Source organism: Neomonachus schauinslandi, chromosome 5 (genome assembly GCF_002201575.2).
Source record: "Neomonachus schauinslandi chromosome 5, ASM220157v2, whole genome shotgun sequence".
NCBI classification, from domain to species: domain Eukaryota; kingdom Metazoa; phylum Chordata; class Mammalia; order Carnivora; family Phocidae; genus Neomonachus; species Neomonachus schauinslandi.
In genome coordinates this window covers 159,451,368-159,462,924 of record NC_058407.1, presented here as the reverse complement: position 1 = coordinate 159,462,924, position 11,557 = coordinate 159,451,368, and the positions used below count along the sequence as shown (strand labels likewise).

General features: G+C 55.4%; 2 protein-coding genes across 2 annotated transcripts in view; both read left to right on the top strand.

The window, feature by feature from the left end:
• Positions 1–262: 262 nt before the first annotated feature.
• PAGR1 (PAXIP1 associated glutamate rich protein 1) lies at positions 263–3,253 on the top strand. The gene is made up of 3 exons (XM_021700483.2): positions 263–1,249; positions 1,430–1,512; positions 2,840–3,253. Exons 1-3 carry the CDS (start codon positions 768–770, stop codon positions 3,037–3,039), a joined length of 765 nt encoding a protein of 254 aa, XP_021556158.1. The 5' UTR covers positions 263–767; the 3' UTR covers positions 3,040–3,253.
• Positions 3,254–3,401: 148 nt separating this feature from the next.
• Positions 3,402–11,557, top strand: part of LOC110589785 (major vault protein) — a 23,188-nt gene continuing 15,032 nt past the window's right edge. The window contains exons 1-4 of the mRNA XM_044915275.1: positions 3,402–3,681; positions 10,340–10,491; positions 10,680–10,875; positions 11,339–11,355. Of these exons, the coding sequence (XP_044771210.1) occupies positions 10,367–10,491; positions 10,680–10,875; positions 11,339–11,355 (338 nt within the window). The 5' untranslated portion in view covers positions 3,402–3,681; positions 10,340–10,366. The remainder of the gene's footprint in view (positions 3,682–10,339; positions 10,492–10,679; positions 10,876–11,338; positions 11,356–11,557) is intronic.

The following is an 11,557-nucleotide window of genomic DNA, read 5'->3' as shown; positions in this document are numbered from 1 at the left end:
GTGGGGAGGGGGAAAACACTAAAAGTCTTAAAAAAAAAAAAAAAGGACACATCAAACAGATTCTCCCTTTTTGTATGCCGGATGCTGCATGAGTCTGAAACACCAATAAACGGAGACTGCATGAGACTCGCCTCCAGCCTCAGTTGGTCCTTACGTCTGTCCGCCGCCGGGGCCCGCGGTACTGCCCCCTTTCGGGCTGAACCTACTGGGTGTATGCACATGCGCCGTCCCGGTGGCCATCTTTACTGTGGGCCGAAGCCAATTGTGCCCGAGCCTACCTGCGCATGTGCACTCCTCCCCTTGCTTTCCTTTTCCAAGTAGCTTGGGCTCGAGCGGAGCCTTCCGCGCCATCTCTGTGCGCCTGCGTACTGTGACCCTGCGCAGCCCGGGAGGCGGGTCTTAGCTCCAGGTGCGTACGGCGGCTGAGGCGGTGAAGTGTGGGGAGAGGGCGCCGGATCCCGGTGTGAAGGCGAGAAGAGCGGCTCCGCCCCTCTCCGGCCCAGAAAGTGGTTTCCGCTGGTCCCTGGGAATCTCGGAGTACCGTATCTGGATCCGTGGGGCGGGGTCCTTGGAGGGGACTCAGCGCCCCCTCCTGGGAACCGGCGGTCTCGTCGCTGGGACCGCTGTTGGAGCCTGATTGGTTGGAGACAATCCCTGAACTCCTGGGGAGCCCAATCCCTTGGGGGAGTAGAGCGGGAGCCCCCCCCCACCCCCGATTTAGTACTCCTGCATCTCCTATCATCGCAGGGCCCCTCCCCTAGTAGCCTATGTCCCTTGTTCGTGGTCATGGAGACATTTCGGCCACCACGGCGGCGCCTCTCTCTGAAGAAGGGGAAGTGACCTCTGGCCTCCAAGCTCTGGCCGTGGAGGATACTGGAGGCTCCTCTGCTTCGGCCAATAAAGCCGAGGAAGAGGGGGAAGGAGGCCGGGAGGAGACCGAGCATGAGGGGTCCGGGGCCGAGGAGGTGCAGGGAGAAGCCCCTAGCGCTGAAGGGGAAGAGCATGCCAAGGGAGAATCCGAAGACTGGTGCGTGCCCTGCAGCGATGAGGAGATGGAGCTCCCCTCGGATGGGCAGGCCTGGATGCCTCCCCCCTCGGAAATCCAGCGGCTCTATGAACTTCTGGCTGCCCACGGTACCCTGGAGCTTCAGGCTGAGATCCTGCCCCGCCGGCCACCCACGCCTGAGGCCCAGAGTGAAGAGGAGAGATCCGATGAGGAGCCTGAGGCCAAAGAGGAGGAAGAGGAAAAGTGAGGGCGCACCCTTACACCTTGTTCCTGGGGCTTGCTCCCTTGGTGCCAGGAAATTGGGAGGGGAGCTGGGACCCTGGAGCATGGAAAGTGGAGGGATGGAATGGGGAGGGGAGACCCGCAGGCCGGGGTAGTTGGGGAGACCACCCTCACCCTTCACTTTCTGTCCACCTGTCCCAGACCGCACATGCCTACAGAATTTGATTTTGACGACGAGCCAATGACACCAAAGGACTCCCTGATTGACCGGAGACGCACCCCAGGTACAGACAAAGGGGGACAGGAAGGGGGAGGTGAAGGTGAAGGACCTCTACTCCCGCTGACCTAAAAGGTGACTCCCTAAAAGAGACCTATGCTTGGTGCTTTGGTTGCTACGCAACTTGTAGCTGTAGGAGAGAGCATTCACCCAGCGGTGCCATCCTAACAGCTTGGATAGACACCCTGTCTTCCTTTACGAGACTTTCACAGATGATTCTATCGTGTTTCCCATTCCTTTTATCTCTATCTCCCTAGAAGTTCAAGTCTTCCTGGCCATTCCTTATTATCTAGATCCTCATTCCTATACTACTGTGTACATCTCCTAATCTGACCTGATTTCACACCCCGTGTGCCTTCCTGGAATTTACCCTGGAGCCATTCTTGATTTCTCTTTTACCCCAACATTCAAGCTAGCAGCAAGTCCTGTTAGCTCCATCTCCACATTTCCAAGCTCCTCTGCTACTCTCACCTTCAACACCACACCCTCATCGAAGCCATCATTGCTCTTTCTTTTTTTTTTTTTTTAGAGATGGCAGGCCTGGGCACAGGATGGGCGGGGAGGGGGTGCGGGGGACAGGGGAGGCAGAGGGAGAGAGAGGATCTTAAGCAGGCTCCACGCACAGCGCAGAGCCCAACTCGAGGCTCAATCTCACGACCCCGAGATCACGACTGGAGCCGAAATCAAGAGTTGGAAGCCCAACCGACTGAGCCACCCACGCACCCCAAGCCATCATCTCTTTTGCCTGGATATTTGTGGTGGCTCCTAACTGGTCTCCCTGCTTCCATTCTCAGCAACCAGAATGATCCTTTCAAAATACAAATCATGTCCTACTGTGTTTAAAATCCTCCAAAGGATTCCATTGTTGGGGAAAAGAGCATGTCAAGAGAGAATCCAAACACCACAACTTCCCCCTGACTGCCTGGGCCCCCAAGGTTTCCAAAGATTTATTTCTGTTTAAACTAAGAGATCCAAACCCCTCATCATGGCCTCTAAGTCGTTTCTTTGACTACATCTTTCCATCTCCCCACCACCTCCCAGCTCTCTATACTCTTCTTTGAACAGACCTCCCTGTTCCTGCTCCAGGGCCTTTGCACTTGCTCTTCCCTTGCCTGGGTATCTTTACCCTGGTCTTCACATTACTGGCCCCTTCTCATAGTTCAGCCCTTCACTGCTTACCCCATCTGAGGCCCAACCCCAAACCTCAGGGCCTCCATGACAGAGGCCTGGAAATCTGTATGCTGAGTGAGCTCCCAAGTAATCAGTAACATCTAGGCAAGTCTGGTGCACAGCGCCTCACCCCCATCCACATTTCTTACCTTCCTTTTCTCCAGGAAGCTCTGCCCGGAGCCAGAAACGGGAGGCCCGCCTCGACAAGGTTCTCTCCGACATGAAGCGACACAAGAAGCTGGAGGAGCAGATCCTTCGTACTGGCAGGGACCTCTTCAGCCTGGACTCAGAGGACCCCAGCCCCACCAGCCCCCCGCTCCGGTCCTCAGGGAGCACTCTCTTCCCCCGGCAGCGGAAATACTGAGCCCTGCTGCTGCCGTTAGGGTGCAGAGCGTATACCTTCTGGGTGCCCATTCCCGAGCCCAGGGCGCTGGGACACTGGGCAAGAGCAGAGAGACTCCCAAGCTCCCAACACTGCCCCATGCCAGAAGGAGAACGTGTGTGTGCCTATGTATGCTTTCTGTTGAACATCTCTTTGGAGACCTGGGCTAAATTCTCTGAATCTAAAATAAAAAAATGCCAAGTTAATTGTCTGTTAGAGGGTGGGCTGCAGCAGCCCAGACGGTTGCAGAGTGGCGGGATCGACCGGATGGATCGCAGACACCGGGATGAGGAAATTGAAATGAAAGCCACATGGGGCGGAGGCGAGCTCAGTCTGCACCTGCCCTCCCCCGTCCCAGGCCCTCTGACCCTTCCCAGGCTCATTCCCGCGCTGCCCGCGCTGCCCGCCCGGCTCTGAGGCGGGAGCTTCCTGAGGGCTGAAGGAGCTGCAGTGCGTTCAGCTGCCGGAGAAGCCGCCCAGAGGAGAAACACCGAGAACCAGCTGCGAGGGCCCTTTAAATGGCCAAGCCCCACCCCTGAGCCTGCCCTGCCGGGAAGTGATCCCTAGGGCCTGGCCACGGAGTTTCCCCATCCGAGGGGTCTCAGACGGCGGGCACTCTTCCAGGTACTTCGTACTGGTCCCAACGCCCCCAAACCCCTGGCGGGGCCTTGTGTCCCTCCAGGCTCTCCGAGCCCCGTCTGGCCTCCTAGCGCTGCTTGCTTCTGCTGGGGCAGATAAGACCTCTCGGGGCCTGAGGAGGAAGAAGGTGGGTGGAGGCTTACCCTTGGGAGGTTTTACTTTCCTTGTTGGATTTTTTTTTTCCCCTGCGTTTTGAAGTAAAGGTAGGTCAACTTGTTACCTTGCCAACACTTCCCGACCCCACAAAATCTCAGGCCTCTCGACTTCAGGCTCCCACATCAGAAGTGAGGACAGAGGAAACTTGGGTCCATTCAGACTCCATCCTGGGTCCCTGCAGCCGGCCTCTGCTGCTTCCTCCCCCAGGGCCCCTGGCTCTGGCCTGTCCTCTTGAGCTTTTAGAGTGTGATTCCTGCCCACCCCCAGATCCTTCATCTCTGCCAAATGTTGAGGCTTTATTATTGCCTCACTTAAGGCTATGCTAACCGTGGCCCTTGCGGACCATGTGGGAAGTGGTTAGCATAGCAATCTTAAGGTAGGCTTGACTTCTAGAAGGCGTGGAGGCTGGTGAGCGAGGTTCTTTTTCTCTTTGGGAGGGTGAAAGGAAGAAATGCAAAACTCCTTTGGGCCCTGACAGCCTGTGATTGTGAAGATCTTAGGGCTGGCCCTCGGGAATGAAATCTGGAGGGGTGGGGGATGGTGGTTGAGGCTGATATCCCTGTGCCCCGAGTGGACACTGGGTTGTGAGGAGAAAGCCGGCTGTTACACGGAGTGCCAGCCAGAGTGCTCCCTGGGAGCTCCTGCCTGTTTCCGCCCTTGGCACAGCTTTCCGAGTGGGGCCGGAGCTGATACAGTGGATGGCCCAGGGACCGCCTGAGGGCTCCAAGGTAACTCAGGCCTCCTCGTGGGATGGAGGCTGCCCCCCCAAAACCCCTCCCCTTGCAGAAAGTGCTCACCTGTGAAATGCCTATCTCCTAGAGAATACTCAGCCCCACCCAGGTCGGAAGTCCTTGTTCTGTGTTTAGAATCTTACCTTTCTGCCTGAGAAGCCAGGCTACTTCCTGGTTTGGAAGCTCTGCAGACAGGGTAATGGGCGGATTTCTGACCCTGTCCTTTGATCGTTGTGTGATCCTGAGTGAAGTTCCTTAACTTCTAGGATTAGATGAATCAATTAAGGGCACTTAACACAACACCTGGCACAGTTTATGTCCTTAATAAGTGGGAGCTGTTATTTGGGGGCTCTTGCCAAAGATACACGTTCTGGAGTCTCTCCCCCAGAAACTGGCGCAGCGGGTCTGGGCGAGGCCTTGGAATCACCATGCACAGGAGCAACACTCTCAGCTGGGTCCTATGATGGAGCGAGTTTAGAAAACGTTGATCTCGATCAGGAGTTCTGAAGCCTGGTTCCTGGGTCACTTCTCAACAAGGCAATCTTCGCCTTCAATGATGAGCATTAATTGGCAGCATTCAGGAGGTAGGATGAAGATAGGACAAGCAGCATTCCAAGCTGCCAGAACTGTTCTGTCCCCAGTGAAGCCACCAAGCTGCTCCTCCTCCCACAAGGTAGTTGGACTGGAGCTCAGCGAAGGAAGGAGCTGCTTCCTCTTTCATAGGAAGAAAAGTTCCTAAAGCTTTGCTCTTTTTTTTTTTTTTAAAGATTTATTTATTTGAGAGAGCGAGAATGAGAGAGAGAGTACATGAGAGGGGGGAGGGTCAGAGGGAGAAGCAGGCTCCTCGCTGAGCAGGGAGCCTGATGCGGGACTCGATCCCAGGACTCCGGGATTATGACCTGAGCCGAAGGCAGTCGCTTAACCAACTGAGCCACCCAGGCGCCCTAAAGCTTTGCTCTTAAACGTGATTGCTGAGACAAAGTCTCAAAAATGTCCATTCTAGTCCCCTAAAGCTGGAAATAATTTCCCTAAACTAAGCCAGTGTATAAACAGCTTCTGTGCAGTCCCTGAGTAATGGGACTCTTGCATTCTCCAAACAAAGTGTAGAATGTTTACAATCAGGGAAACTGCAAAGATGAGCCCCTGTTTATGCTGAGCGTCATGTACATTGTCCTAAACCTGAGCTTGATAGAGGTGATGGTGGCAGGCTGAGTCACAGGCCTCCCCTGCACCTTCCAGCCTGCTCGGGGCAGGGGGCTTGTGTTGGTGAGGGGGCAGGAGGAGAATAACCAAATGCCCTGCCCCTGATGAGCAGTCTCATCTGAGCTCCTCTTTATTCTCCCTCCTCCCAGCCACCCTTTGAGCTCCCCTGCACTAGAGACATCCTGTGGCGGCTAATCTCTTCAAGCCCAGGAAATAGTCACTCTTCTTTCCACTTCTCAGTCTAGGAGACTCCGGCTCAGAGCTAGCAAGTGGCCCAAGATCATGACAGAGCTCATCCTTGCTGGGTATTAGTCAGTGGGAGAGCTTTTAAATATAGCAATGCTCCGGGCGCCTGGGTGGCTCAGTCTGTCGAGCATCCCACTTTTTTAAAAAGATAGTTTATTTTAGAGTGAGAGAGCCTGTGGGCATGGCGGGGGAGGGAAAGGAGTAGGGGCAGAGTCTGGGGAGAGAGAACCCCAAGCAGACTCCACACTGAGCACTGAGCCCGACGCATTGCCCCATCTCATGACCCTGAGATCGTGACCGGAGCTGAAATCAAGAGTTGGCTGCTTTACCTACGGAGCCACCCAGGCGCCCCTAGCATCCAACTCATGATCTCAGCTCAGGTCTTGATCTTAGGGTCATGAGTTCAAGCCCTGTGTTGGGCCCCATGCTGGGCATAGGGCCTACTGGCGGGGGGGGGGGGGGGGGGCAGGGGCGGAGGCAATGCTTCACCCCACCCCACACCCCTGATGTCAGAATCCCCAGAGATCAGTGGTTTTCAAAGACCTCCAGGTGATTCTCAAGTACAGCCAGGACTGAGAGTGGATGCTTGAGGCCAGAGCTGCTAGTACTCTAATGTGCGCCCGAATCGCTAGGGCTCTAGTTAAAATGCTGGCCAGTTCAAAAGCCCTTGAGTGAGGCCCAGGAAGCCTCCTCACTAACAAGCTTCAGATGAGGCCGACAGTGCTCTCCTCAGACCAGCACACAGTAAGAAATAAGAAAGCTGGTCCCTGGGGCACCTGCTTTTGGAGTCACTGTTCCAGGCGCTCGCATGAGGTTGACCCTGAAGATAATCTGACCGGTAGTGACCAAAGAAACTCATGAAGTTTTGCTGTGGTGTTAGGAACCGCCTCTTAACTCGAGGATGGACCCTACTTCTGCCTATAGCTTGTTTCGTTCTCTGCCCTGCCACCCATTACTTTCCTCTTTTCTTCGTGGGTGTGGTGCAATGTCCAAGACTTTGGGCAAGAGTTGACTGGCTCTTGCAGGAGTCTCATGACCCTTGAGGGAAGTGTGCTCAGGCAAAGCTGGGCATGTGCCAGGAAAGCAGACAAGGGGGCAGATCCTGGAAGCAGACACCGAAGGGAGGCCTGGGTGGATTTGGAGTATGGGGGCCAAACCCAGGTGCTGGGCAGGAACTTCCAAAGGTCAACATAATCCTTGACCGTTGTTTTTGGAGGGTCCTGATATATTGGGAAGAAAATGTTCTGACTGTACACGTCATCTGGTAAACCACAAGTCTAAATCTGGGACTTGTCATAAACATGTTACCTGAGTCGGGTGGTTTCCCTGGTTCCCAGGAGAGGCCTCATCTCAAGTCTCCCTTCTGCAGGTGACAAAAGGAAAAGAGCAAAGTCTGTTCTTGGGTGAAGAGCAGGTGGTCTAGGTGGAAGGCACAGCCGTAGGGCATGGTGGGTTAAGACAGGGTCCTGGTACTGAAACAAGGCCTTGGCTTTGGAACAAGGCAGAAGCCCAGGCAGATCAGCTGGAAGGCAGACTCTCAGCTGACTTGCTGAGCTGGGCGAGGCTCTCAGCCCCGCTGACTGGACCCAGCTGGGGTGACAGATGGTGGAGAGGCCTCAGCCGTAGGGAGTGGGGCATTGTCCAAAAAGGAGTCATTGGTCGCTGTTCCTCGGGCCTGCTTCCCAGCCCTGCATGGCCTTCTAGAGTTCAGATCTTCCCTGGGGGGCCTCATGGAGCCCTGTCCACCCCTCCGTTTATAGCCCTAGCCCTTCCTCTCCCCCATCTGGCTTCCTGGCCAGGCTTCCACCCTGCAGAGAACTTGGCAGAGGAGTAGCTTGAAAAGGCTTCACTTGGCTGTCAGATGCCCCTTCTTTGCTATTCTTTTAGCCCCACAGCTGGGGTGACAGGAGACCTGCCACCTTTCTGACCAGTCAGCAAGGGGGGCGGTGGTTAAGGACAGGTGGCATAGGGAGCCTCTGGTGCTAGGCCACATCCCCCTGATTAAGGGAGCTGAGCTTCAGGCTCTTCCTGCCTCAGCAGTAAGCCACATAGTGCTTCCGGAGAGCCGGGCTTTGTTCCAACTACTTTATGATTACCTCAGTCCTCATAACTTGGGTAGATGCCCTCTCCATTCTCAGTTTATAGGCCTGGGAAACGGGTATAGGGAGGGCAACGGACTTGTCTGAGGTTACCCATCCAGTAAAGGATCCCGGGGGCTCTTCAGGGCCTTCATCAGGGAGCAACTTTGGAAGCACGGTTGGGAGGGCCTGGGCGGTAGACGGGAAGGAACAGGAAGGTCCAGGTTAGAGTGGGGACGAGAACGGAACATTACCTGAACACAACAGAAGGGGGAGCTCTGACGTTAGAAAAGCTACTCCTACAAATTAAGGGAAATTAACCTCCCATAAAAAGGAGCCACAGAAAAGTATCAAGGTCAAATCCCATACAAAGTTGCAAGAGAGCAGAACATTCCTTTGATGTCCAAAAGCGGACCGGGAAAAGAGGTCAAAACTGTACTCTTTCAAAATGAGGTAAGACATTAAGGGGGGAAATCAGAACGGTAAGCATGGGCAGTCTGGCTGACTCCGGGCCCCTAACCACTGTCCCATGCTGCCCCGGGAGAAGGACGGGACCAGCCATTCCATCGGGATTCTCATCCCAATGGTACCACTAACTTGCTGGGTGGCTCTGAATGATTCAGAGTCCCTATCTGGGACTCCACCACTTTGAGCTACACTTTATAATCTGGGGTCAACCAGCTTTGTTTGGCTACCTTCATCAAAATGTAATATTCCTCAGTTACACTAGTCACATTTCAAGTATTCAGTAGCTACACGTGGCCAGCCCAAGGAGCCCAGGTTTAGAAGATGTCCATCATTAGAGTTCTGTTGGATGATGCTGAGGTGGAGGGTTTGAAGCAGGTGATGTGAGTGCAGCGGCCCAGGTGTAGGACAGCAGGGACAACAGGTGCGGACTGTGGTAAGCAGGGAGGCCTGTGTCCCATCCAAGGGGAGCAGCTGAGACTTGGCTCTATCCAGTTCTGCTAGGCGGGAGCAGAGGGTGTGGCTTCTCGTTCTTCAAGAGAAGCAGCAATCAGGAGTCTGAAAACATAATTACTAAACAAAAAAAGAAATTTTACAGATTATGTAAATGAAGTAAAACTCTTGGGCCTTGCCTCGGTTCTGTAATTTTGTGACTTCTGCCTATTTCTCCTGTGGCAAGCCACTCCCTCCCCGCTTCCCCTTTTCTCACTCAGGTTGGAGGTTGGATGAATGGTTGAGTAGGGGAAGTGTCCCTCCTTTCTGGTGGTGGCTTCAAAAAGGTCTGACCAAAGTCTCAGAGGACAAGGCTTTGAGTCCCCTAGCAAACTTGGTTCCCCTTGTGTGACTCCAAGGGATAGGTTGTCCAAAGTCCAAGGCATGCTGGAGGCAGGGATGGGGTTTAGGTGTGACCTCCTTGAACAGGCCAAGCATGGATCAGACCCACCCAGGATTCAGAAGCAGGTAGGATGGGGGTGGGTGGGATATGTACTCATTTATTCCCTTTCCCTTTACACCTACCACCCTGACTCACAACTGCAGGAAACCAAAAGTGGCAAGAGACCAGAGAGAACTGGGGAGGAAAGGACTAGAATAATTTGGTGTTTCTTTTTTTTTTTTTTAAAGATTTTATTTATTTATTTGAGACAGAATGAGAGAGCGAGAGAGCACATGAGCGGGGGAGGGTCAGAGGGAGAAGCAGTCTCCCCGCCGAGCAGGGAGCCCGATGCGGGACTCGATCCCTGGACTCCAGGATCACGACCTGAGCCGAAGGCAGTCGCCTAACCAACTGAGCCACCCAGGCGCCCCTAATTTGGTGTTTCTAATCCAGCTGATTCTTTGGAGTCCCAGTTCTGCAGGGGATCCCTCCTTTGAGAGGTGGCCCATGTCTGAACAGTTCATCCCAGATCACTTAAAGCGTGTGTGTGTGCGCGCGTGTGTGCGTGTGTGCAGGGGGAGGTGCAAAGATTGTGCAAATGTTCTTGGGCTGTGGGCTAACATTTCAGTACAGCTGGGGCCTCAGGATCCCCTCAAATAAAGGAACCTGCGTCCTCGGAGCCTGTTCTCGGGAGGGTCTGGATGGGCTGCGTTGCCCTGAGTGGGGAGAAGAAAGGCAGAGGCCGGTGCGGGACGGTACAGGGCAAAATGACGTGAACTGGAGGAGGAAGGGCCCCTTCCCTCATCCCCAGTCGGGCCTCAGGCTCGTGCCTGCCTTTGCCAGGCCCCCTGTGCTCATCTTGTTGTATCCGCTCCCCACCTGTCTGTCAGCCTGCTGCCTTGGCCTCAGGAGTCACCATGGCAACCGAAGAGTCCATCATCCGCATCCCCCCGTACCACTACATCCACGTGCTGGACCAGAACAGCAACGTGTCCCGCGTGGAGGTCGGGCCAAAGACTTACATCCGGCAGGACAATGAGAGGTGGGTGCTGGGACTGGGCCGTGGGGTGCCTGTTCGTCTGGCTGGCTCGATCGTCCATCTCCTTCCTGCCCCAGGCGGGGTTGGCCCTGGCGTGGGTGATGGGGAGCTTTCTCTCCTGTTCACCGTCCCCCTCAGAAGTGGGAACAGCGGCCCCCTGGGTCCTCACACTGCTTCTCACCTTCCAACAGGGTCCTGTTTGCCCCCTCGCGCATGGTGACTATCCCTCCACGCCATTACTGCACAGTGGCCAACCCCGTGTCCCGGGACCCCCAGGGCTCCGTGCTGTTCGATGTCACAGGGCAAGTCCGGCTCCGCCACGCTGACCTAGAGATCCGGCTGACCCAGGACCCCTTCCCCCTGTACCCGGGGGAGGTGCTGGAAAAGGTACCTGGCTTGCTTCCTCCATGACCGTTTGTCCTTGTCCCCTGGGCTCTGCACTGCCTTCCGGAGGGAAACCAAGTGGGGCTGTGGGAGGGGGAGGGGGCAGGGGCGACAGCTGCTGGATCTCACCAAGGACAGAGTTCTTGCTTCCTCCACCTGCCTCTCACCAACCCCCCCCTTCCTCCTCACATGCCCACAACAGACCTGCCCCTCCTTTGAGAGCTGTCAGCCATCTCCCCACCTGACCTTCCAGGCTCCGGAGCCTGCTAGAAGCTCCTGACCAGTCTGGTGCTAAATGACTTTGCCAAGAGTGAGCATTCCGTTCACTCAAACGGTGCCAGACACTGGTGGGCAGTGCCCACGGTGGTGGACAAGACGAGGCCCGGGCTCTGACACCGGTGACTGCCCCTCGGGAAGGCATCAAGGCCTGCGCTCCTGGCCGGGCCCTTGTCCGCGTTACCCTCAGGCCCTGGGCCCGAGCAAGTGGGCATCTGCCTTTATGTCCTTAACTGTTCTGCCTTTACCTCCTCACCAGTTTATACCGGTTTACTCTGGGCGCCTCCACTAACCAGTGCTTCTTGTTCCCGGAAGCCTCCAGGCACCGCCCAGGGAGCTCTGAGATGGTCCTGCCCACTTAGTGGCAGCCACTTGGGGAGAGAAGTGTGTGTGTGTGTGTGTGTGTGTG